Source organism: Penicillium psychrosexuale (assembly GCF_028828465.1).
Source record: "Penicillium psychrosexuale strain IBT 29551 chromosome Unknown utg000002l, whole genome shotgun sequence".
NCBI classification, from domain to species: domain Eukaryota; kingdom Fungi; phylum Ascomycota; class Eurotiomycetes; order Eurotiales; family Aspergillaceae; genus Penicillium; species Penicillium psychrosexuale.
In genome coordinates this window covers 7,015,520-7,037,642 of record NW_026643187.1, presented here as the reverse complement: position 1 = coordinate 7,037,642, position 22,123 = coordinate 7,015,520, and the positions used below count along the sequence as shown (strand labels likewise).

The following is a 22,123-nucleotide window of genomic DNA, read 5'->3' as shown; positions in this document are numbered from 1 at the left end:
TCATACATAACGAATCCTAAAAATCATGGGGCAGTACTCTTGTGCAGCTCCTTGCCATCAATTCGGGCGCTGCTGCTGGCAGCTGCACCCTCGCGCAAGCCACTGTTATCAGGAGGGTACTCGAAACGCCCAGAGCCCACATCAGTGGTACGCTGATCAAGGGAGTTGAAGTCACTGGCAACTGGGGGTTGGTCGGGTAGAGGCAGGTTTGCCTTGGTCTTCTCGATTTCCGCGGGCTTGTTGGTGTTTTGGTCGATGATGGACTATACAGATTATGTCAGAGGTCTGCTCAATGCTTGGTGATAATTCAGTACAGGTAACTCACCTTGGTTTGAGAGACGTCGGAGTTTGCTGGGGGCTTGCCATTGTGCGACTGGGCAAGCTTGGACTCGGCCTTGCGGATGTCCTGAGTCGTGGTGTGGAAGGTAGAGTCTGACATGGTGATAGACTGATAGTTTCGCTATGAGTGTAATGATAGATAGATATTTGAGGGTGATATAGATGAGAGCAGTATTGTGGTAGGGAGATGTTTGAGAAGTTGAAGATGGGGGAGGTAAGTAAAGCAAATAGTTCTTATATATCTTCGTTGTCTGTGCTAAGCAGGTATTGACGCTTGCTTCGATGACGCCATGGCATCCGCGACCCTGGATATTGCTCTCCACCGAACCGGTTAGATGTATTGCGGCTCAGCCGCTCACAACGGAGGGGCTCCACCGGGCGGAAGTTTCCCTCAGGATAGCAGTAACACGGATTTAGTAAGCGAATGATTAATGGGTTTGGGGCTGAAGGAACATTAGCCTATTTTCGAACTTAAATGTGTAAGAAACCCGTGTTGCTTAATTGAACGTTGGCATTGTACTGATGCTTAACTAGTGGAGAATTTCAGACATCACCTCAACGTACGAGCTCTCCCTGGTTTGTCGAATGAAGGCCATTGAACGCTATGACAGCGAGAAGCATAGTCCGATAATTTAGAGCCAGGGGGCAAGGGGATACTTATAAGTCAAATTGGAATGATACAGACTGAAGAATGAGAAGCGAGGCTTCTGATGATCGCGACATGGCCGATAATATCTAGTCATTTGAAGGATTCCGAGGGCTATTCTCAGGAGCATAGGCTGAAATGGAAAAATGGTAAGTCGATCAAATAGCTCTACTGTGGTGTTTTCAGGCGAATAGAATCGAGACAGCTAGGTCACTTTGACTGAGCCAGTCTTTTTTTTGATCGGCGATCTAAATGGGAATGGCTGCACGTGATATAGCTAACGGATGTCACATCCGTTTTCTTAATCAGCTTATGTAATGATATGTTCAGGGTGTGCTCAATTTTACTCTAAGATCAAAAAGCGGCAAGGCGCGTAAAACAGAAAGGGTAAGGTCTTGAGTGCCAGGCATGTACTCCGCACATATGGTTGCATATATATATTTCAAGGAATGCGGGTTGCTATGGTACCAAGGCCACGAATATCGGTCCAAACAGACAAAATAACGAACGAAATGAGGAATTTATCAATACTACATGAACATAATTCACCCATGCAACCCTTTTCTAGAAGTAGAAACTCCGTTGAAGTCCGAAGTCAAGCGGTCAAGCTTCTCACACGTGGGTGTTTCATGGTCCGGAGATCGGACCCATCTCTCCCTGCGAATCGGGATTATCGCCTGTGCTGAATGGTCCATGGGACGCTACTAAAGCTGACTAGAATGCACGTGGGGATTAAATCGGGAGTATAGAAAGGTACATAAGAATATGATGTTCTGTGTTTGAATTGTTGTAATTAAGACGGAGGCGATTCATGGAACATATATCCGAAACAGCAACACGAGGTCCGGATATTTGAGCCGAAGATAAACCTACGGTGAGCAGAATTACTTCGACCGCCAGTCTGGATGTCAATAATAATGCCAATAGTGCGCTACAGCAACAGTCTCGTATATTATGCATAACAGGTACTCTGTACCTATATTGTAGATAAGAACCTGGTTAATTGAATTGCGTCATGAGCTCGGCTGGAACAAACATTTCAATGCGCCAAGCGAGTAGATAGAGAGCCAGACCTCGTGTTTTCAGGAACGTCTACATCATGATACTGAACTAGATCTTTCCAATTCGCGCCAGACGGACAGTCTTGTGTGCCAATTAATGCCGTCATTCCGCCTGGATTGCAATGTTGCCGCTTCCTAGGAGATCTCATCACACTCCCAGAACCATAAGTGTCGTGAATAATACGGAGTACTCCGTAGACCGTACTAAATCAACCCCTCTTCTGTGGAGCTCTTCTTTTTTCGGACTATGTTGTACATTGTACACGGGCTTTGAAGCAAGGGTCATAGAGGAATGGGACACTAGGTGGAGGAGACTTGCCCAAAATAGGGCACACGGCCGAGGTACGCGGTGTCCACCGTGAGTAGGAAAAAGCAAAGAAGGATTGAGCGCATCGTTTTAGGTATTCGACGTGATTATCATGAGCCGAAGCAAGCTGACGAAAAAGGGCCAAAAAGAAAGGAGGCGATTATTAAAATGAGGCGAATGGGCAGACATGCAGATGCAGCCGAAAGGTATGATTCATGGTCAGGGTTGGGTTTCAAGGGTAGTAGAGTAAGATATAGAGGAGAGCCTGAGTAAATTGCTATATAGTAGATGGTTATATGAACTAAACAAGTCAAAAAAGAACGAAAGATTATGTTGTTGTATGTTGTATGTTGTAAGGAAGAGATGATAACTACAACATATACATGCGTCATAGTCTCGGGTCGCACATGACGAGAGCTCGGGACCACCGGATTTGTTTTATTACAGTATGGTCATGTTGATACCATTGGGGGCCATTTAGGCGGTTACAGGAGGAATACACCAGTAATAACCGGTAATTATGCGTAATCCAGCGTAATACCGCAGAAAAGGCTCCCTCAGCAGCGGGGAGCAAGGCGGTCGCTCAGTCGGCAGCCAGTCAATCTCCTACAAAACTGCCCCATCCGCCCTTTTTCCTCGCCTTTCTTCCCTCTGCCTCTTCTCGTTGGTTGCCCGCCCTCTCCAGTTCATCCTCCAATCGCACAGTATCATCTCCCCCCTTTTTACATCATTATTGGTGAAACCCTGCCTTGCATACGGTCATTCCTTCTCTATTGGTGATACCAATCAAACTGGGGTAAGTCATATACACTTCTGCTTGCAATCACTGCACCACATTACTACAATTGTATGCTTTTTGCTCTCTTTATTGCTATTGCTTTTCTTTGTTTGAATCCGATATCTTTCATCTGGCAATTCGCCTTGGATAAACACATGTCACAATTCACTTGGATTTCTGTTGTATTCCCATTTTACTTGTTTTGCCCATTTCACCTGGAACTACAATTGTATCCCTATATACATCTTGTACTGCTTGTACGCTACGCTTGTACTGCCTGACTGCCTTGCTGCCTGACTGCTTTACTGCCGGTACTTCTATACTTGCGGAACTGCCCGGCTTGACATCAGTGGCTCCGGTTACGCACAGAACCACCGCCTTCTCTCTCGTTGGCACGATCCCTCGATCTCCCCCCTCTCCCCTCCGCTGGTCAAATCATCTTCTACCCTGGGATCCCTTGATTGCCTGGGATTGGGAAGTCACCTTAACCCCCGGAGATTATCCTTTCTATCCTTTCTGTCGTGCCTATTAAGGTAATCGCTAAGCTCCAATCCCACGTTGCGCGCTCTTTTGGTTATCTCGTGGCAAAACAACGCGTGCTTAACCAAAACACTGCAATTTTACCTTGCTATTCCCTCATTGGCTCCTCTCATTTTACCTATGCGCGCGATCGCGTTTCATGTTTCTTTTTGTCCAATCTGCACGCGTCCCTATCATTTACATCTTCCCTCGTGGGTACCCAGTTGCATCTGACATGGCATATAGTCGCGCAAAGTGATTCGTTCCTTGGCTTTGGCCAGTTTTTAACTATACCCTCAAATCGTCACTTTATCTGCGCTGCAGAACCCGATCGACCAGGTAGGCTCCCAGCTGCAGCTCAACATCCACCTTGGCCAACGCATACATGTCTCCCCTCTCAACCCTGACCGGTCTAACCCGCCCCGGATTCCCAAATCCCCTCCACTTGAACTCTGTATTGACAGCGCATTGGTCATTGACTTTGCGCGATCATTGGCTAGGATGTTAAAATGCTAATTCTAGCCCATAGTGTTCGTGCGTGGAGCCTGAGAGGCGCATTCTGACACCAACACCCAAGCCTTATCTGTCGCAGGTCGAGGCTGTTAGCACCGCCCGAATCTACGCTGGACGTGGCAGAGAAAGTCTCAGAGTTGCGTGAATGAGGTAGCCTGCCGACCGTGCTTGGTATATACTGCGTAGTCTCCACACCAACCTGCCCATCGCCAGGGCTGTTCTGACTTGACAACGCATCAAGCCGACATATAGTTGAGGCACCCCCCGGCACCGCTGCATCACAGCCCAACCACGTTACACCCGACAGTGGGCGTAAACAATCTTGCACAAAAGAGTCAAAACCCTCCACAAGCAGTTCGGGATTATTCTCGACAAGAGGTTGACCAAAGAGCTTCTGTTACGAAAACAAGAACTATATAGGTTGTTCAGAACGCGCGGGCAGTTTTGAGGTACGTGCTTGGTTCCGTTGTGTTCTTTTGGACCCATACCCCCACCCGCCAATCTAGTGACCTCTCGGCGATGCGCTCTGCTGACGCGACTCCCCGAGCCTGCAGACTATTCGTCGAATCATCAGCCGTCTACCCCAGCACCTGTGTTGACTCTTGTCCCTCATTGCGCGCTCTTGCGATATCCGTTTATTACATCTACCAAACAGACGTCGCCATCAACTTTTGACATATTTTGAGCTACCACCACAAAGCAATCCTTTGGTTTGATTGGTGATCTCAATATAAAGTCGCCACTTTCAGATCGATCCACTCAATCGGCGTGTGACAAGATCCACTATCACACTCGCCAGTATGGAATACCCTCCCCAATATCAACAGGCCCACGGGCAACATCCACATGCTCCCTCTCACATCCCTGGTCCTTACCAAACCGGGCCACCAAATGCCGGTCCTCCTGTTGGGTCGATGGCCTCACCCTCCAACGCCCAGGCACCGATCCAATCTCACTCAAACCATCAGTCCTCTCCCATCGTTCCGTCGCAACCTCATTACCAACAAGCACAGAATGGACCCGGAGGTGTTCACCAACAAATGAATTTTCCCCAAAGCTATGGTGTCCCCGCGCCCATGGCTCAGGGTTACGGCATTTCGCCGACGCAGGCTGCCGCGATGGCCACTGCAGCTGCGTCTGGGCAATTCTACCCCCTCCACCAGGACTCCATGGCCGGCCAGATTCCCCAGGGTTCCAGAGCCTCGCCGCGCATGGCGAGCATGCAGATGAAGGACCGTGACCCTCGATCGCCCCCCCAGATGCAAAACCAGATGCCCCCGATGGGATCGCAGGTTCAGATGCAAAACCAGCAACTTTCGCAACGTCGCATGAGCCATGTCGGTAGCCCCAATGTCCAGACTGCGCAGCCCGTTATGAGCCACGTCGGCCGGGCCCCCATCGCCGCCCCACTTCCCCAGGCTCCCGTACAACAAAGCCAGCCCTCACCCGACATGGTACCCGGCGGCAACCAAGAAGAGTCGCCACTGTACGTGAACGCCAAGCAGTTCCACAGAATCTTGAAGCGTCGCGTAGCGCGACAAAAGCTGGAGGAGCAGCTGCGTTTGACATCAAAGGGTCGCAAGCCTTATCTGCACGAGTCCCGACACAATCACGCCATGCGAAGACCGCGTGGACCCGGTGGACGTTTCCTGACTGCAGACGAAGTGGCCGCTATGGAGAAACGAGAAGAGGTAACGGGTCAGCCTGTCACCTTCGAGGATCTCAGCAAGCCATTGCCAACCGAGAATGGTGGGCAGAAGCGCAAGTCAAGTGAAGCTCACGGCGAAGGCTCGAATTCTTCTAAGAAAACGAAGGTCAACGCCAGCGCTGATGGAAGCGAAGGGGATTCTGCTGAGCCCTCAGATGAGGACGGCTAGTCGCCCCCGTTTTCATTGTCTTCACCCACAAGACTGAACCATACAGCTTGCTGAGGGGACTTGCGGTATTGAATTTCCTTTGTTTTTCTTTTGTCGTGACGGCTTTATGGATGGATGTCTTGGACCTTTTCTCTAGCGAGCGATGTGTATGGATCCCTTTCTATGCTCTATGCCCCATTTGATGTGCTTTGTGATATGCTCTCTTCTCATGTGTTTTCGCTTGATGTTTTTTTTTTCAATCTATCTTACCCCCATTTGCCCCTGATGTCTGTTTATATTCGCTATGCCGGGACGATTTATTCTTTCTCATTCCCCCTCTTGCCTATTTTATCATCGATCCTCTTCCTCAACGGTAACTCCCTTCGTGGGAGATACCTTGTACAAGAATGACCGTTTCAAGCATCTACACTTTCACTTGTTGAAAGTGATATGTGAGACTGGAGAGATAGCATGCTCTGCTTTACTCTGCTGGAAATTGTGTCGCCCGCTGGCCCTTGTATTACATGTATGGTCTTCAAGGGCAATACATGGTTGTGCATATGCCGCCTCATAATATACGGCAGTTAGCAATTGGCTAAATATTCGACTTTCACCCGAATGTGCTATCTCCACCTTTCCGTCCCCATGCTGATATCCACTTTCATGTTTCTATTATGAATATTCTTCTGGCTGCTTTTTTCATCTTATTTTCCTATGACATCTCCATTTCCTACTTTGCTTCTTTTCTTCTCCGGTGTCTCGTGTTGCGGGTTTATGGGTCGGCTGGGAATTTTAGAGGGTCTCCATCACTGGAAAAACAGATCGGAATATCGGTTTTCGAAAGACTGGTTTGTTATGAATATCACTCGACTGATAGTGTTGATGTTTTGTTTCCTTTTTTTCTTTGGGTTCTTTTCGTGGTTTGGTTAGGATTTGGTAGGAACTTGCAGGGCAAGTGTGGGCAGGGGTGGAAATTGGATTGTAGATTTGGAACTATGAATATATTGCAGATATTGACACTTATTGTCTTGTCTTGTCTTTGTCTGTATCGGTAATCCTTGGGGTGTCTGTTCTGTAGCATTTTTCTTTCTGTCGCAATAAGGAGAAATTATGGTGATAGCAAGCTATGGGCGTACATGTAGTTAACGGTCTACAGCTCTACACAGTCAGTCAGTCATCTTTACTCTCATCTTCCACAAATCTGATCATAGTTATACTCTCACTTCATTCTCCCTTCACTCTCATTTCACTATATTTTTATCATTAGTTCTGTGAGTTCAATGGATCTTGCATAACCTCTATTAGATAACTACTAGTGGAACTTTTGATTCAAAGACTTCCTAGTCTAAAATCCCCTAAAGGTCTACATGTCCACACGGTCATCTTTACTCTCGTCTTCCACAGCTGTCATCTCGCCATTCTAATCTTCTTTCTCATATTATACGCAATTGACGAAGAAGACAAAGGTGCAGCAATTCCGCGGCTCGCACTTTGGTGAAGCCAGAAACACCGCTTACACCTCAAACACGATGAGCAGGACACACGACGTCGTCTTCCGTTACGCACCGATGGACTTGCTCATGAACTACGCGAAGGAATCCATCAATCCCACGCAACTGCCAAATATCACGGGCTTCCACCCAAGAGGTAGGCACCACCACCAGATATCCCTCACTTAGCCATATCTCCCTCGAACGTCCTCCCATTCCCGAGGGCATCAACACGTTGAACAAATGCGCCACTGAGTTAGTGGTCTTACAGATATTCTGCGGTACTGATGCTTACAGACTAAGAGATATCATGTCCCATTAGAAGGGAAGGTACATTGAAGGGCAAATATCCATTTAGGTCAACAAGGTCACACAACAGTATAAGACTTTCTCATCTCAATTCTCTCCCGAGAAGAGGTGGTCAAGGCTCTCAACCCCAAGCACGAGGCGACTACGAACTTCAACATGTCCAGCCAGTACCTATCTATGGAACCTCCATCTCCTCCTCCTGAACGCGCACGGGATCGCTGTCCCCTATGCGCAACTTATTAACGTCTAAACGAAAGGCCATATAGACCTGGCCCGGTAGAGTTAAATGGTGAGAAGGCCATCCTATCCGCCCGCTCGCCTTGATTACGGAATCTGGTACGGAATGAACGAGGAGGCAAAGAAGACAGATATCGGTGCCGGCGCCGCCTAGTTCCTGGACTATGTGGGTGAGTATACGCGCACATCGATGAGCACACAAAATACTATGCAAATCGGAATATGGGTATTTTCCAGCTTGTTGCGCAGTCCCAGCACAGGATCCCACCGGATTCCGAGCCAGAACCAACTACTCCTCGAAGATGGATCGCGCACAGGCTCTACTTTAACCAATTGAGACTGCCGTCAGAAATAACTGACCTTCAGTCGGAAATCGCTATCACAATAAGTGAAGTAGCAGCTGAGCTGCCGCCGATATGGACATCGCGCTGGAAGAGCAAATCGTAAACGAAACTCTACCATGCCTCCTCACGATCCACCTCTCCGAGATGCACCATGCCTGGTCTCCAGTACGCTCGCCATTCAATAAAGCATCCTGTGGCAACATGGTTATACTCACAGAGGGATGTCTCGAGGCAGGGGCATTCCCAGAGAAGTTTGCCATAATTGAAGTGAAAGCATTGCCTCGAGGTCGTGATAAGAGACCTGAACTTCTATGGCAAGAAATCACAAAGATGGTGGCATAGATCCTTCACGATGAACAAAATTCCCGGCGCACCCGCCGTAAGTTTCTTAGGGATAGGCTACTTAAGGCTTACATTTTAACTAAGATCATAGACATGATTATCTTCCAAGATATCCATCATGCTCACGACATCGGACAGTACCTGCGAGGCACACTCCCAACTCCTATCTCACCTCGGCGTTTCTACTACCAACGCGAAGGCCAGTGAAATCGTGCACGTTCTAGCTCCTGCCTCCCAATTCAACCTTGCCCTAGTTAGGAATTACCTATCTCTCTCTTCTCGTCTGGACACACACTGTAGTGCTCAACGGGTCATGAAGCCCATACTCTTCGAGCAATTTTCACAAATAAGAGGTAGTTAAAATATCAATTAAGATTTCTTGAAACCACGCAGAGAGAGTCGTGATGACAGAATTTTCAACTTTCATCATATCACACCTAAGAACGGTAGCTCTTTAGTTCTCAATGATAGGGATGGTTCCAACCGTTACTTATTTTTTACGTGGGCTACTCATTCTAGATAACAGTAAGTCATCTGCGGGTCTTGATCGGGGAAAAGTTGGACGACGAGCAAGACAAGTTGAGATGCTTATTTAGCCCCAAAATATCAACTCCGTTCATATTGATTCATAGCACATTTCAACAAATATGTACATCATTTAGTTTGTAGTGGTCAACAAAGATATGACATGTCTTTTCCTCGCCAAATGAAAACAAGAATGTCCAAGGACTGCAGCAATGTCCAACAAAGTTTCCAGCTGGGGAACCTTCGAACCGCCCACAGTAGCGAGTGCAAATGTTGAGGTAAACCGACAACAGGATTTGGGTGACTCAAGACCATGATCGAGCCATTTTGCAGTGCTAATAGGGGTCTGCATAGCAATGAGAGCATGCACCTGGTTATCGAACCATGAATTTGACACCGACTGCACACCACACCGCGGAATAAAGATGATGAGCACAGGCCATGAAATCTGCAGTTGGCCAACTCTCATACGGCTTCCCAATCCATGGCATCGACCATGAACCCCCAGTCCGCCTCGGTGTTTGCTCCCTCTCCAGTGCCCTCCTCCGGGCGGATGCACTTATCGACATGCTCCTTTGCCCGAACATATGATTCTTCTAATCCACCAAAAATATCAGAAATGATACCCTCAAAGTCAAAACTCGCAAGTGTCATGATGTCCTTTCTTTCACCCTGTTTTTCTCTTTCTTCCAAGGTCAGATCAGCAGTTTTCCACCTATTCCGCAGCTCCTTGGCCTTTTGCAATTGCAAATAAACAGAGCCACCGCCAAGAACAGGGGAGAGTGGGGTTGATTGTTCCCGCAAGGCCTCTAGCACATTGGCGTGGTATCGATGAATACCAACAGGCCGACCGACGCCGTTCCCATTATCTGGCGGTCCTCGAGGCGAGGACGTAACCGAGATATTGAACACCGCCAGTAAGTGGACAATAGCACGCTCAAGCAGAGCATAATATTCATGAAAATCAATCTTGAACATTATTTCAGCGTGCGCGACATCGTCTGCGGATACGACATCGCTTATTTCCAGTGTCGCAAGGCGGTATCCTTCAGCTAAAAATGGAAGTTTCCATCGCAGCCTGGCGACAATTTTCATAAATCGAGCCAATTCTTCGGCTGGCGGCAGCAAACGGCCGTCCTGGGATGTGATAGTCGTCGGACGGACGCTGCTATTACCGCCGGGATTAGAGTTGTTGGAGGACCAGTACCGGGGACCATTTTGACTCGCCGGGTATGTTTTGTTTCCCCCATTCACGGGTGCCCAGCGAGAGTTGAAGAGACCGGACATGGTCGTTCGATCGGAGGTCAAAATGTGGCGTGTTATGCTGGTGCGATTTGGCGATCGTGGTGGTCTTGGTCAGCCAATCAGCGGTGAGCAAAGACCTATCAATTATTCCAAGGTTATGCTTGTAAAAGACCTGTGGGGACATCGTGAGTTGAGCTGTCGTAACGGGTTTTTTTCTTCTTCTTGCTTAAATTTGTGTCATCTGTCAAGATTGAGGGCAATATATATGTACCTATATATATGGTATGCATTACCGCATTATGTCTCGTTCTTCTTGAGTCGTAAGTAGACTGATGCAGCATGTGATTGAGTATGACACCCAAACTTCCTATGCACTGTTTTCTCTGTCAAAAGGTTTATATCGAAAGGGTTATGTGGTTTGGTAGGTATGTGAAGAGGAAAAGTTGACCCCAAGTGAAACTGTCCTTCTTTGTTGCTCTGGCGCTCTAACAAGAATATTCTTTTGAGATTGCGTAATCTAGGCTTCGTTCTATACTTAGCCTTCCTATGAATAATATCAGCCTTGTGGTGACTATAACGAGAAGACCTGGTCTTTTTATTATATTGTCATTGCAATTGGATCCTTTAGATATAAACCGCACCCTGTATACAATATATAGACATACATATTCACAAAAGCCGAAAAGAATGTTCCATATTTTAATTACTCCGTACCCCCGGAATCCATGCATGGATGTATCACTTCGTTTGTCGGCGCTAGTCATGTAGTCAAGCGAAAGGTGACCCGGCGACCTGGCGACCAACATGAATGATCAGGGGCTGAGAAAACGAACAGGTTGATAGGCTGTTCAGTGAAACAAGTACCACAACACCGAAGCAGATTCCCATGAAGTAAATTATCAACAACAGTGAAGTTTCCGGCCTCCTGACTGTTCCAAAGTTATACTTCATTCATATGTGGCGGCCTTAGCGTGGCTAATCCAGGCTCACTTCTTTTCCAACTTACCCAACTTTTCTTTCTCTCCCTCTTCTCATTTCATTCCTAACTTGCAAATTCCAGACTCAACTTGTCGCCAAGTTAGGGCAGGCAATTGTCATCTGGCCTTGTTCCTGAGAACCCGCCAATCAGCGGATGTCAGTGATCCCCGTGACGCCATACCCCTTTCGGCTAAGCGCCCCAGCTTGCTCCAGCTTCGTCCGCCTTCTCGGTTTCTTCCCTTTATCACCAACTGTCACGTTATCGCTCGAGGCTTCTTGTAGGTGGCCCTCTTCTTTCTCCAATCGGATTCTGTTCATTCTTTGGCTTTGTCCCTTGCCCTTTCTCTTTCTATCAGCCTCCGCTCCTCTGACCCTGATTTTCCATTCCCCTGCTTCATCTTCTTTTCTTCCTTTCTAAGCCGTGGCGCCAGCTGCGCATTGCTGGATTCTGTGGGCTATGACTCCTTACATGCATAACAGCATTGGCTCTGGCCAACAGCCTTCTTCATAATCTCTCTTTGCTATCCGAAACCACCTGCTGCAAACATGTTCCAACCCCTGCCAAGTTCCGGGGTTGACATGTCGCCAGCAGCAGTGTGTTCTTGTCTCTTTATTTTCCCTGACCCCTGCCTCTGTTATCCCTCGTGAACTTCCCAGTCGCCACCATCGCTATTTCGCTCTATGAAGTTGCTTGGTCTGATGTTGACGATACCAAATCTTAGCTCACCCTACGGTCCCGACTCCCTTATCGATCAAGGCAAACTGTTTCGTTTGCTCTTTATCCACCTGGGCTGAGTCCTTGGGTCTATCGATACCTTGATCGCAACGAAGGCGATACAAGATCCCTATCCGGAAGGTTGAGAACAATGGACTCCTACGATGGTTATGGATCTCCCGGGAGGAATCGTGAGTCAGATTCTTTTACGGGACGAGCCACGGGGGAATCATACAGGCGTCGGTCGCCCGGTAAGTCTATCATTGAGTATTGGAGAGAGGAGGGCGAAATTAACTCTTGGCTAGCCTCTCAAGATCGACGACGTGCACGGCCGCGCTCCCGCTCGCCCGTGATTGACCGGTACGAGCCTTCGGAGCGTCGTTCTCACCGCGAGGACTTCTACAACAATTCTCGGGAGCATGCTGCCCGAGAGCGCGAGGACCGCCGACGTGCCCCATCGCCAACTGTGGCCAACATCGACCGCTATGTGCCCGGACAAGACAGCAGTAGTGGTGGCAAGCGTCCTATTCCGACCAACCCGATGCCCAATCCTCTTACACTCGATTTCCAAGTCGGATTCAATTGGTTCGCCGAGTGGTGGAGATTGGAGGAATCTGTGAATGAGGAGAAGGAGCGCGCCAAGAACGGCGGTCGTCGAGTCAAGGGAGAGCGCGAGGCGCGCGAAGATCGGGAGAAGGAACGTGCGCAGATCCAGGCAGCTTATGATACATACAAGGTTGATCTGCAAATTCGACTGGCCAGGCTATTCGTCCAGCAGCACCGTAACGAGGAGTGGTTCAAAGAACGATATCTTCCTGAAGTCAGAGATCCTCTTCGCGCCCGTCTCACGACGGTTCGACAAGGTGCATATGAACAGTGGGAGCATGATATTGAAAATAACCTTTTCAAGGACTTTACCCTTGAAGGCATATACAAGAGCGATAGCGACGGTGCCGGTGGTGTGGTTGAAAAGGAGGAAGGCGAGACTACGGCTACCGCTGAGACCATGGGAGTGCTTGACCTACTTCCAGTCCGTGGAGGAGACCTTCGTGACGAAGCTCTTGCACAGCCTGCGCTCCTTATAAAAACCCTCGCACCCAACGTCAGCCGCAGCAAGATCGAGGAGTTTTGCAAAGAGCATCTCGGCGAGGAAGATGGAGGTTTCAAGGGGTTGAGCCTCAGCGACCCGAACCCATCTAAAAAGTTCCATCGCATGGGATGGATCATGTTGCACCCTTCCGCAAACACCACAGTGGAGCGAGGGGATGGACGCGATGAAGAGTTCGAAAATATGGACCAAGATGGAGGTGCGAATGGTGGTGTCACAATCAGCCCGGCTGAGAAAGCCCTCGAGGCTGTCAATGACAAGACCATCCATGATTCCGTTCATGGTGACTTTGTTTGTCATGTCGGGGTTCATGTTCCCCCTGCTCAGCCGCGCAAGAAGGCTCTCTGGGATCTGTTTTCTGCACCTGAGCGAATTGATCGTGATCTCGAGCTGGCCAAACGTTTAACTTCCAAACTGGACTCCGAAATGAACATCTCTGTGGATGGTTTCACCAAGATCGAAGAGTATGTTGATGACCTGCGCGGCAAAGGAGAGCTCCAGCCTCCTGCTACGGGACCAGTCAGTGTCAAGAAGCAGAGAAACGGATACGGTGATGAAGGGGACGAAGGGGAGATTGAGGAAGGTGAAGAGAAGGAAATCTCCGAAGAAGAAGATGTAGATGATGAGGAACTTGCAGTGAAGAAGAAGAAGCTAGACTTGGTTGTTGAATACCTGCGTCGGGTCTACAACTTCTGCTTCTTCTGTGTCTTTGAAAGTGACTCAGTCCATGAGCTCGGCCGCAAGTGCCCTGGTGGACACCTTCGCCGTCCGCGCACCGGACTTTCCACCCAGGCCAAGGAAGTGGCCCGAGCCAGCGCGCTCGGCCAGCCATTCCCGGCCAAGAAGAAGGAACCTAGTGAGGAAGGAGAAGATCCCTCCTCGCCTGTCCAGGAGAAGCGCGGACAGCGCCATGGTTCCAAATCTGAACAGCAACTGCAACGTGCCTTTAACTGGGTGAAGACGTTTGAAGACAAGTTGTTGCAGATTCTAGAGCCAGAGAACGTCGATCTCAGCAAGCTCGGCGGTAAGCCCGTTGATCAGGCGCTTGAGGACGAGCTTCTGAAATATATGAAGCAGGAGGACGACTCCAAGTACCGGTGCAAGGCGCCAGAATGTACTAAGCTTTTCAAGGCCGAAGCCTTCTGGCGCAAGCATGTCGAGAAGCGCCATACAGAGTGGTTCGATGGCATCAAGAACGATGTAAGTGTGCGATCATCCAACAAGTATTTCCAGTATTAACAGTCGTCATAGCTCGCCTTAGTGAATGCCTATGTCTTGGACCCAGCACGCATTGCCCCATCCCGATCCGATGCCAACAGCAACGGTCACTTCCCACTTGGCTCCGGCCAAGGTCACACCGGCACTCCTCGTGGATTCACCCTTGCCAGCATGCCCTACGCCCCCAATGGAAACATGCCTACCTTCCCTTCAATTCCCGGCATGATGGGTTCCGGCTGGAATGGAAATGCAATGGGACACGACGGTGGTCTGCACCAGCCCGGACCCATGCGCCGCGGCCAGAACCGTAACAACCGACCCGGCCCATACGACCGTCGCCGATTCAATGGAAACGGCCGACTTAGCCCTCCCCGCGGCATGCCGGGCATGTATGGTGGTCGCCTCCCGCCTCCTGGTGTCAGCGTTCCAGCTGGCCACCCCGCCGCTAACATGGCCGCGGCCAATCCGTTCCCAGACTCCATGGGTTCCAGCGGAGGTCCCATGGCCCCGCGCGAAGCCGTCCAAGGCCGCAGCCTGAAGAGCTACGAGGATCTGGATGCAGTCGACGCCTCTGGCAGCGGCGAACTGCAGTACTAGTTCCATGCACTGATTTGATCACACTTTTCGTCTTATTTTTTTTCTTTCCTCCAATTGGCGACCTGGCGCATCGGAGGGACCGTCGGAGACTCGCTGACTCCGACTTGCTCATTTATTGAATTCAATCATTTCCATTGATCTCTCCTCGCGAAAACATGGCTTTCACTTCTATCTCCTTGTTGTTTACCATCATCCTCGACGGAATTTCTTTTTCTTCTTCTTTTCCAGCATGTACAATAACCCTTCTTCTATCAAAATATGAAATTGAAGATTCAAAATCTCAAATGATATTATCGCAATGCAAAGCTATGGGGGTATAATTTATAATTTCACAATTTCAACCAAATATCAACATGCCTCCCCATCCCCAAACCAAACAAACTACCCAACGACCATATCCTAAGGCATCTGAATAACAACCTCCTCTCGCGCATCCCGCCACTGAACACCCATCCCCCGAACCCGCCGCTCACTTGCCAAGAAGAGCAGCAGGTAGACGTGCATAGCGACCTCGCCCCAGGCATAGACTTTAAGCGAGACGTGCGTGTCAGACGAGCGCGTTGATGGGGGCGTCGCAGCCTCAAGGATACACCAGACGCCCCAGCCCGCACGGCCGTCCCTGCCTACGAAATCCGAGAGAAAAGACCAGAAGGCGTGGAAGAGCGGGGAGGGCCAAGATCGTGTGTTCTCTTTTGGGTTTGGGTTTGCATTTGAATTAGTGGTTCCATGCTTGGGGTTTGGGGATGGCAATAGAAGAAGATCGACTGGATCTCGGTCTCGGTCTCGTTCTGGGGTTTGATCCTCGATAGCGAGCTGCACGAGCCAGTAGCCCCGTTCTAAGGGGTCGAGGGGGCGGGTTTGAGTGGATAGTTTGTAGATGCGTGCTGGGTTTAGGCGCTCCGTGAGCATGGATAGGGTTGGAGTTATGTGGGTAGTGAACGAGGCAGTGGAGATTGGGGGTCTTGGAGGGTGAATTTCGAGGGGGAGGGTGGATAGATTTATGGGATTAGGGGTTGTAGTGTTGGTCGGCATGTGATGTGAGGGTGTGGTAGGGCCTTCGACTGAACCTGGGCTGGATATTGGGACCTGGTTCTGGATGGAGATCACCCTGTGAGATGCAGCGGGCTGGTCCGCTGCAGGAGAGTCTGAAATTAAAACCGGTTGAGCCGGATCAGGGGAGGCCGGGGCTATGCGACGTCTTTTGGGGGGTGGAGCAAGCTGCGGTTGAGGCGATAGTTCTGCACGAGATTGCTCGGCGTGGACTAGCTCGTCGGCGATCTCGGGTTGAGAATCTGGGATGACGCTGATGAGACTCTCTAAGGAGCTTAATTGATTTGAGATGATGTTACGTGGAGCCGCGCCATCCGTCTCAGGAATCAAGCGTTGATCCGAGGATATGGTCGTGTCTGCGGGCCGGAACGCCTCCCGCAATATTGGCGAGGCCTCGTGTTGAGTCGTCGGGGGCACCGAGGAATGCACGGCGGCACCGGCGGAGAATGGATGCGCGCTGTCTCCATCGGTGGAAGCAGACTTGCTCATCTGCATCAGCGGTTGGCGCGTAGCACACTGGAATTCTAGGATGGCGGCGACTTGCGCCCTATAGCGCGCGTCATCTTGTGCGGTGCTTGCGGCGGCGATGTGCACTAGAATCTGCGAGTCCGGGAGCTGGATCATTATTCCGTTTCTAATGCGCGCATTATTGTATTCGATGCGCACTAGTGGGAATAGGGCAGATGCCCAGGGATCGTATTATTTGTCAGTGCTGGGAATGTTCGCGATCTCGATGATCTCGATAATCTCAGCATGGGAGAAGACTATTGGATGTGCCTGGAGGTCTCCAAGCCTATTGGACGGATGATTGGTCAGCCCAGTTGACTGATCACACTGACTTCGCACGTACCTGGTACTTAGGGGTACTTGTTCCATAGTATCATAATAGCCGTGGAATGATGTACCATTAATGTACCCCTGCTTCTCATGACTCTAGTAACGCGTTGAGTATGTAAAGTGTCGAGTATTTCGCCTCTGTCGTGTCTGTCGTATCTATTCCTGTCGATTCCTGTCAATTAATACGACGTTAGACCCCGTTCAGCCAATCTCTGCCAGTTCTAGATCTGTCAACGAAAAGAGTCGGGTCCCACGGCCGTTTGATTATAGCGCAGTGGGCCCTAAGACAGATCGAACGCCTTTTTTTTGATTTTAATTTGCGTAAAATCCGTTAATAAGAAACATAAGAGAAAAGGAATTATCAAACAATTAAATAAAGTAAAATAAAAAAGGAGTTGTACAAAAATCGGGCGTCCACTTTCTTTTCCTTATATTATACTCTCCAGACTCCAGACACGGGACTTCATACCTTCTCGACTCATTTCCACACTTAACCTTCTCCCTTGCCTCTCCCTTCCCCGCGAAAACTCTTATAATGGCTGTCAGTGGTGGGGTTTACCCTATGGATCATGCAATGGGCTATCCTGGTGAGTGCTATATCTTCTTTTGGTCTGCTGGCGATGGTTCGCGATCGGGGGGTATCCAGCACCTCTACAACGTACAAATCGCCACATAAGCTGGAATGCACGGGTCCAATTGATTTCGCTGGTCCCTCCGCAGTCTGCAAACAGTCTGCAAACTGGTAAACCTGGTGAAGCTGGTGAAGGCTGGGGTCCAGGAATTGCAGCGGGTTTCCCCGGTTCTCGCCACCTAAGCTATCCAGAGCTGACCCTCCCCGACCACCCTGAGCTTTTCCGGACCGGAAGCAAATATCCACTGTTTATGGCATTTCCACGGTAGTTGCTGATATTATGGCGCCCATGCTCCTCCGGCTCGGCCCCCGGCCCCGGAGTGCACGGTGCAGGACATGGTAGAAGAACCGCAGACCCCATCGAACAAAGGCTTCGGTGCCGAAATATTTAAGATCTTCGGAGGAGGCGGCAGTGGCAGCGCCACAAGTGGTACCGGGCCGAAGAAGACCACGCGAGGTGAGTGAACCCAGGCAGTCGGTCGGACCACGACTAAGCCTTTGCAGATGGCCAGCAGCCCAAACGTCGCGGCCCCAAGCCGGATAGTAAGCCTGCACTCACCAGGCGGCAGGAATTGAATCGTCAGGCCCAGAGGTACAAATCCTGCGGATTCGAGAACATCGGGCTGGACTGATCCATACAGGACACATCGTGAGCGAAAGGAACAATACATAAGAGCGCTGGAGACCGAAGTATCGCGGTTACGGGAGGCTTACACCACAGAGATCGCAGAGGCCAACGCATCAATTCAACAGCACAAAGAGATGATGCATTCGATACGAGAGGAGAACGAAATCCTGAAGGAAATTCTCGCAGCGAGCGGAATTCAATACGAAGCGGATCTAGAGGGCCGCCGGGCGGAGCGCCCACCGATGATGCCCTTCCAATCCCCTGTTACTGTGGCCGGCAGCAGCAATGCGTCGCAGATTGCCCCTCTCGCCAACTCGGCCAGCAACCCCAACACAACCCCTGCAACCACGATCTCATCCGACTTGAGCCCCCGCGCCAATGGCATGGATCACTCCTCGGTCTCGCCCCCGATCGGATATGCGCCCCAACAGCAAGTGTACCACACGAGTGTAGGCGGGCATTCCATGAGCATGGATCATTCATCGTGCGCACCCGTCGATACTATGCAGCCCATGCCAGTTACGCGGGGAGGTGTCTTCGAAACCGACCCCCAGTTGCAGGTTGACTTTATCCTAACGTGAGGCCCATTCCCATCTAATAGCAAACACGAGCTAACGAATACATCCTACAGACTCGAAGGTCCCTGTCGCGAACACACAGACTACCTCTGCCGGCGGTCAGTCACAGAAGCCGACGACGAAGACATGCCGTTTTCCGGACACGCCCTGATGGCAACGTGCCCACCGCCGAGCTACATTGCGAAAACGACACCCGAACAACCATACCCGCACAAGGCGCCGGACCTCCCGCATGCAAACCTCAGCACACTCCTCAACCTCAGCCGACAGCTCGTGACAGAAGGACAGATCACGCCCATCATGGCGCTGCAGTGTCTCAAGAACCACGAGCTGTACCCGACGCTGCGGCGCGACGATATCAAGATCATCATCGACACGCTCAACACCAAGGTCCGCTGCTACGGCTTCGGCGCTGTGGTCGAGGACTTCGAGTTGATAGATTGTCTGAGCAGCGTGCTCGGTACCAAGGTTGATCTCAGCATGTCTGCGCCCGATGATTCGATGTATGGTTGAGTGGTCGAACGCAATGAAAATGATTATGATCTGATGTCTGGAGAATCTGTCTTTTTGTCTGTGTTGGCTACTGCCACGGAGTGACTCGGCGTCTTTGCTTGCTGCCTGCCTTTCGGTTTTGATTGTGCCTGTGAGGTATTTCATTTGGGTATATGTTTTTATCTTTTATTCTGTGTCTTCGACACTCCCGCTGGGAGGGTTGTATATAAGTGAAATTACCGGTGCAGATGATATATAACTGGGAAATATCCTGCCTTTCTTCCTATCAGGTAGAGCAATGGATTATATTGCTTTGAATCTTGCTTCCAATACACCACTCTACTCCAACGGCACTAGGTTTATATGATACTCGAATATCAGCAGACAACATCCTCTCGATACGCGTATCCATATCCAAAAAAAGCATTATAGCCGTAAGCCCATGTCAGAAATCCTCGGCGCGTAGAACCGCCGAAAGTCACCGAGAAGGCACCCAAGACGTTCTTTGTGTTCCCCCGAGAAAGTTGTACAAAAGTCGTGTTACTCGACTACGGACATCACGGGCAACCCATAAAGGAAGCATTACTAAAATGAATCATCCGCGTAACAGGCTTCTTGATCCGGGGACATGCCAACCAAACGGTATCTTCCCCTTGGATGGATGATGGTTTAGTGATGGAGATAATAAAAGTCAAGTTTGTCTGGTAATGAAGTTTGTTAAATAGATTGTGGTCAGACTCTATAGTCAGAGTATAAAAGCATCAAATTTTAGGTCGAGTATGCACATTTAAGGAAGAACATAATTCATCAGAACAAAATCTACTCATCAGCCTCATCGGACTTCTCGCCCTCCTTCTCCTCCTCAAGCTCCTCATCATCCTCCTCGAAAGTAGTAGCAGGGACGCTGTACAGACGCAGGACAGACTTGTTAGGGTCCTTGATGAGGACGTACTTCTTGACCTTATCGGCGGGCTCGTCGGAGTCAAGAGCACGGATACGGTCAACGATAGTACGGACGATACCCCAACCGTTACCGAGGTTGAGGTTCATCTGGCTAGCGAACTCGCGGGGCTTGTAGCCAGCAACGCCGAGCACGACGTGGGCAGCAGCAGAGCGGGGGTTGACACGGGACACGAAACCGAGCTTCATGCCGTCAGCCTTGGCCAGGATAGCTTGGGTGGTCCAGCGGGCGAGCTTGGCGCTGTTGTTCTTCATCTCGGTAGCGAGGACGGCACCACGCTGGGAGTTGAGCTTGCTGCGCCAGTCGAGGGCACCGCCGGAGCCTTGGGCCTTGGGGTCGAACTCGTTCAGGGCCTTGATGATGAGCTGCTGGTCCTCGGTACCGGTGGGGCCGCCCTTCATGACGGCGTCGACCTCTGTGCGGACGATCATGGAGACGGGCTCCTCGTCGCGCTCGAGGGAGATGTCGAAGCGGCGGTACTTGTAACCCTTGGAGGCGAGGGGCTCGGTCTCCTCGGTCTCGTCGTAGAAGGGGTTGGGCTTGGCGAAGGAAACCTTGTTCTTGTCGGACTCGATCAGAGTCTGCAGGGCGAAGTTGTGGTTGATGATGGTGGCCTCCATGGCGAGGGCGTTGGGGGTGTTAATCTGCTCCTGCTTGCCGGCGGCCTCGGCGGCCTCGAGAGGCGCATCGATGGCGTTCTCGTTGACGCTGATCATGTCGAAGGAGGCACCGTCGCGCTTGTCGAAGTAGATCTTGTCGCCCTGGTGGACGATGACGATATCCCACGAGTAGACACTGCGGGTGGCGCACATCAGCATGGACAGGATATCGGAGGTAGAGAAGACGGTAGCGGCGTTCTTCTCGGCGAGCTCATTGATGACGGGATCCTGGGAGGTGGTAACGTTGTAGGCAGCACGGTCGAGGGCTTGCATTCTGCGCTCGGCGTTCTTGACGGGGGGCTTGTCGTAGGACTTGTCGTAGTAGTGGAGGAAACCGTAGGTCTCGAGGTCCTCGCCCTCAGGAGCATCGAGGTTCAGTTTAGACAGACGGGTGAAGTCAACCTCCTCGAGCATCTTCCAGTCAGGACGAATGTTGACAGACGCCTCACGAATGCGCTGGGGCTTGTCGTAGTCTCTCCAGCCGAAACGACGGCCACCACGGCCACCGCGGGCGCCGCCACGGTCACTGAATTGGTAGCCACTTTGCTGACCGCGGCCAACATTGGGACCAGCACGCTGGAATCCACCACGTCCACCGCGCTGGTTAGCAGCGCCGCGCTGACCACCACGGCCACGGAAAACGGTGCCACCGCCACGGCCGAAACCGCGCTTCTGGACGCGAGTGTTATCAACGACGGAGAAAGAGGACTCGTCCTCGGCGGCTGCGACAGTGAAGAGGTTGGAGGTACCGGCACCGTACACCTGCTGGTCTAATGGGACTGTTAGCCATTACTATTCGACTGAAAGAGAAACTTAGTGTGGACAGAAAAAAGGTGAACATACCTCTAAAACCGCGGTTGTACTGGGGACGTTGGTTCTGACGCTCCTTGGTCTCGGCGGTCCAGTCGGCCATGCGGCCCAGCTTGTCGCCCTTGGAGAAAGGAGCATATGGCACACCGGAAAGCATGTTATCGGCGGAAGTGGAGGGGCCCCAGGTGTCCTCCAAGGGGAGGGCGGCCACCAGGTCGGCGAGAGATGTTGAAGGCATTTTGATTGTGATCTATGGGCAATATGCGCTGGGCAACTGCTCAAAAATCAAAAAGGTAGAGGGGTTGATTGATCGATAACCCCGGGGAATGTGGTGTGGATTAATTGAAGGC

At 50.7% G+C, this 22,123-nt stretch overlaps 9 protein-coding genes across 9 annotated transcripts; 5 read left to right on the top strand and 4 right to left on the bottom strand.

Moving 5' to 3' along the window:
• Nucleotides 1–23: 23 nt before the first annotated feature.
• Nucleotides 24–439, bottom strand: N7518_003771 (uncharacterized protein; the record flags this gene model as incomplete). The annotated part of the gene is made up of 2 exons (XM_057184698.1): nt 24–263; nt 326–439. 2 exons carry the CDS (start codon nt 437–439, stop codon nt 24–26), a joined length of 354 nt encoding a protein of 117 aa, XP_057046148.1.
• A 4,524-nt stretch (nt 440–4,963) lies between these two features.
• Nucleotides 4,964–6,040, top strand: hapB (CCAAT-binding transcription factor subunit HAPB; the record flags this gene model as incomplete). Its single annotated transcript, XM_057184697.1, has 1 exon — nt 4,964–6,040. One exon carries the CDS (start codon nt 4,964–4,966, stop codon nt 6,038–6,040), a length of 1,077 nt encoding a protein of 358 aa, XP_057046147.1.
• A 1,508-nt stretch (nt 6,041–7,548) lies between these two features.
• On the top strand, nt 7,549–8,061 carry N7518_003769 (uncharacterized protein; the record flags this gene model as incomplete). The annotated part of the gene is made up of 2 exons (XM_057184696.1): nt 7,549–7,666; nt 7,895–8,061. The coding sequence occupies 2 exons, from the start codon at nt 7,549–7,551 to the stop codon at nt 8,059–8,061; spliced, it is 285 nt and encodes a 94-aa protein (XP_057046146.1).
• A 410-nt stretch (nt 8,062–8,471) lies between these two features.
• N7518_003768 (uncharacterized protein) lies at nt 8,472–8,741 on the top strand (the record flags this gene model as incomplete). Its single annotated transcript, XM_057184695.1, has 1 exon — nt 8,472–8,741. One exon carries the CDS (start codon nt 8,472–8,474, stop codon nt 8,739–8,741), a length of 270 nt encoding a protein of 89 aa, XP_057046145.1.
• Nucleotides 8,742–9,731: 990 nt separating this feature from the next.
• N7518_003767 (uncharacterized protein) lies at nt 9,732–10,553 on the bottom strand (the record flags this gene model as incomplete). Its single annotated transcript, XM_057184694.1, has 1 exon — nt 9,732–10,553. One exon carries the CDS (start codon nt 10,551–10,553, stop codon nt 9,732–9,734), a length of 822 nt encoding a protein of 273 aa, XP_057046144.1.
• A 1,802-nt stretch (nt 10,554–12,355) lies between these two features.
• On the top strand, nt 12,356–15,127 carry N7518_003766 (putative arsenite resistance protein Ars2; the record flags this gene model as incomplete). Its single annotated transcript, XM_057184693.1, has 3 exons — nt 12,356–12,455; nt 12,510–14,512; nt 14,564–15,127. 3 exons carry the CDS (start codon nt 12,356–12,358, stop codon nt 15,125–15,127), a joined length of 2,667 nt encoding a protein of 888 aa, XP_057046143.1.
• Nucleotides 15,128–15,526: 399 nt separating this feature from the next.
• N7518_003765 (uncharacterized protein) lies at nt 15,527–16,801 on the bottom strand (the record flags this gene model as incomplete). Its single annotated transcript, XM_057184692.1, has 1 exon — nt 15,527–16,801. The coding sequence occupies one exon, from the start codon at nt 16,799–16,801 to the stop codon at nt 15,527–15,529; it is 1,275 nt and encodes a 424-aa protein (XP_057046142.1).
• A 1,180-nt stretch (nt 16,802–17,981) lies between these two features.
• On the top strand, nt 17,982–19,364 carry flbB (the record flags this gene model as incomplete). The annotated part of the gene is made up of 4 exons (XM_057184691.1): nt 17,982–18,102; nt 18,150–18,237; nt 18,287–18,850; nt 18,905–19,364. 4 exons carry the CDS (start codon nt 17,982–17,984, stop codon nt 19,362–19,364), a joined length of 1,233 nt encoding a protein of 410 aa, XP_057046141.1.
• Nucleotides 19,365–20,162: 798 nt separating this feature from the next.
• On the bottom strand, nt 20,163–22,011 carry N7518_003763 (eukaryotic translation initiation factor 3 subunit D; the record flags this gene model as incomplete). The annotated part of the gene is made up of 2 exons (XM_057184690.1): nt 20,163–21,733; nt 21,807–22,011. 2 exons carry the CDS (start codon nt 22,009–22,011, stop codon nt 20,163–20,165), a joined length of 1,776 nt encoding a protein of 591 aa, XP_057046140.1.
• Between the last annotated feature and the right edge of the window lie 112 nt (nt 22,012–22,123).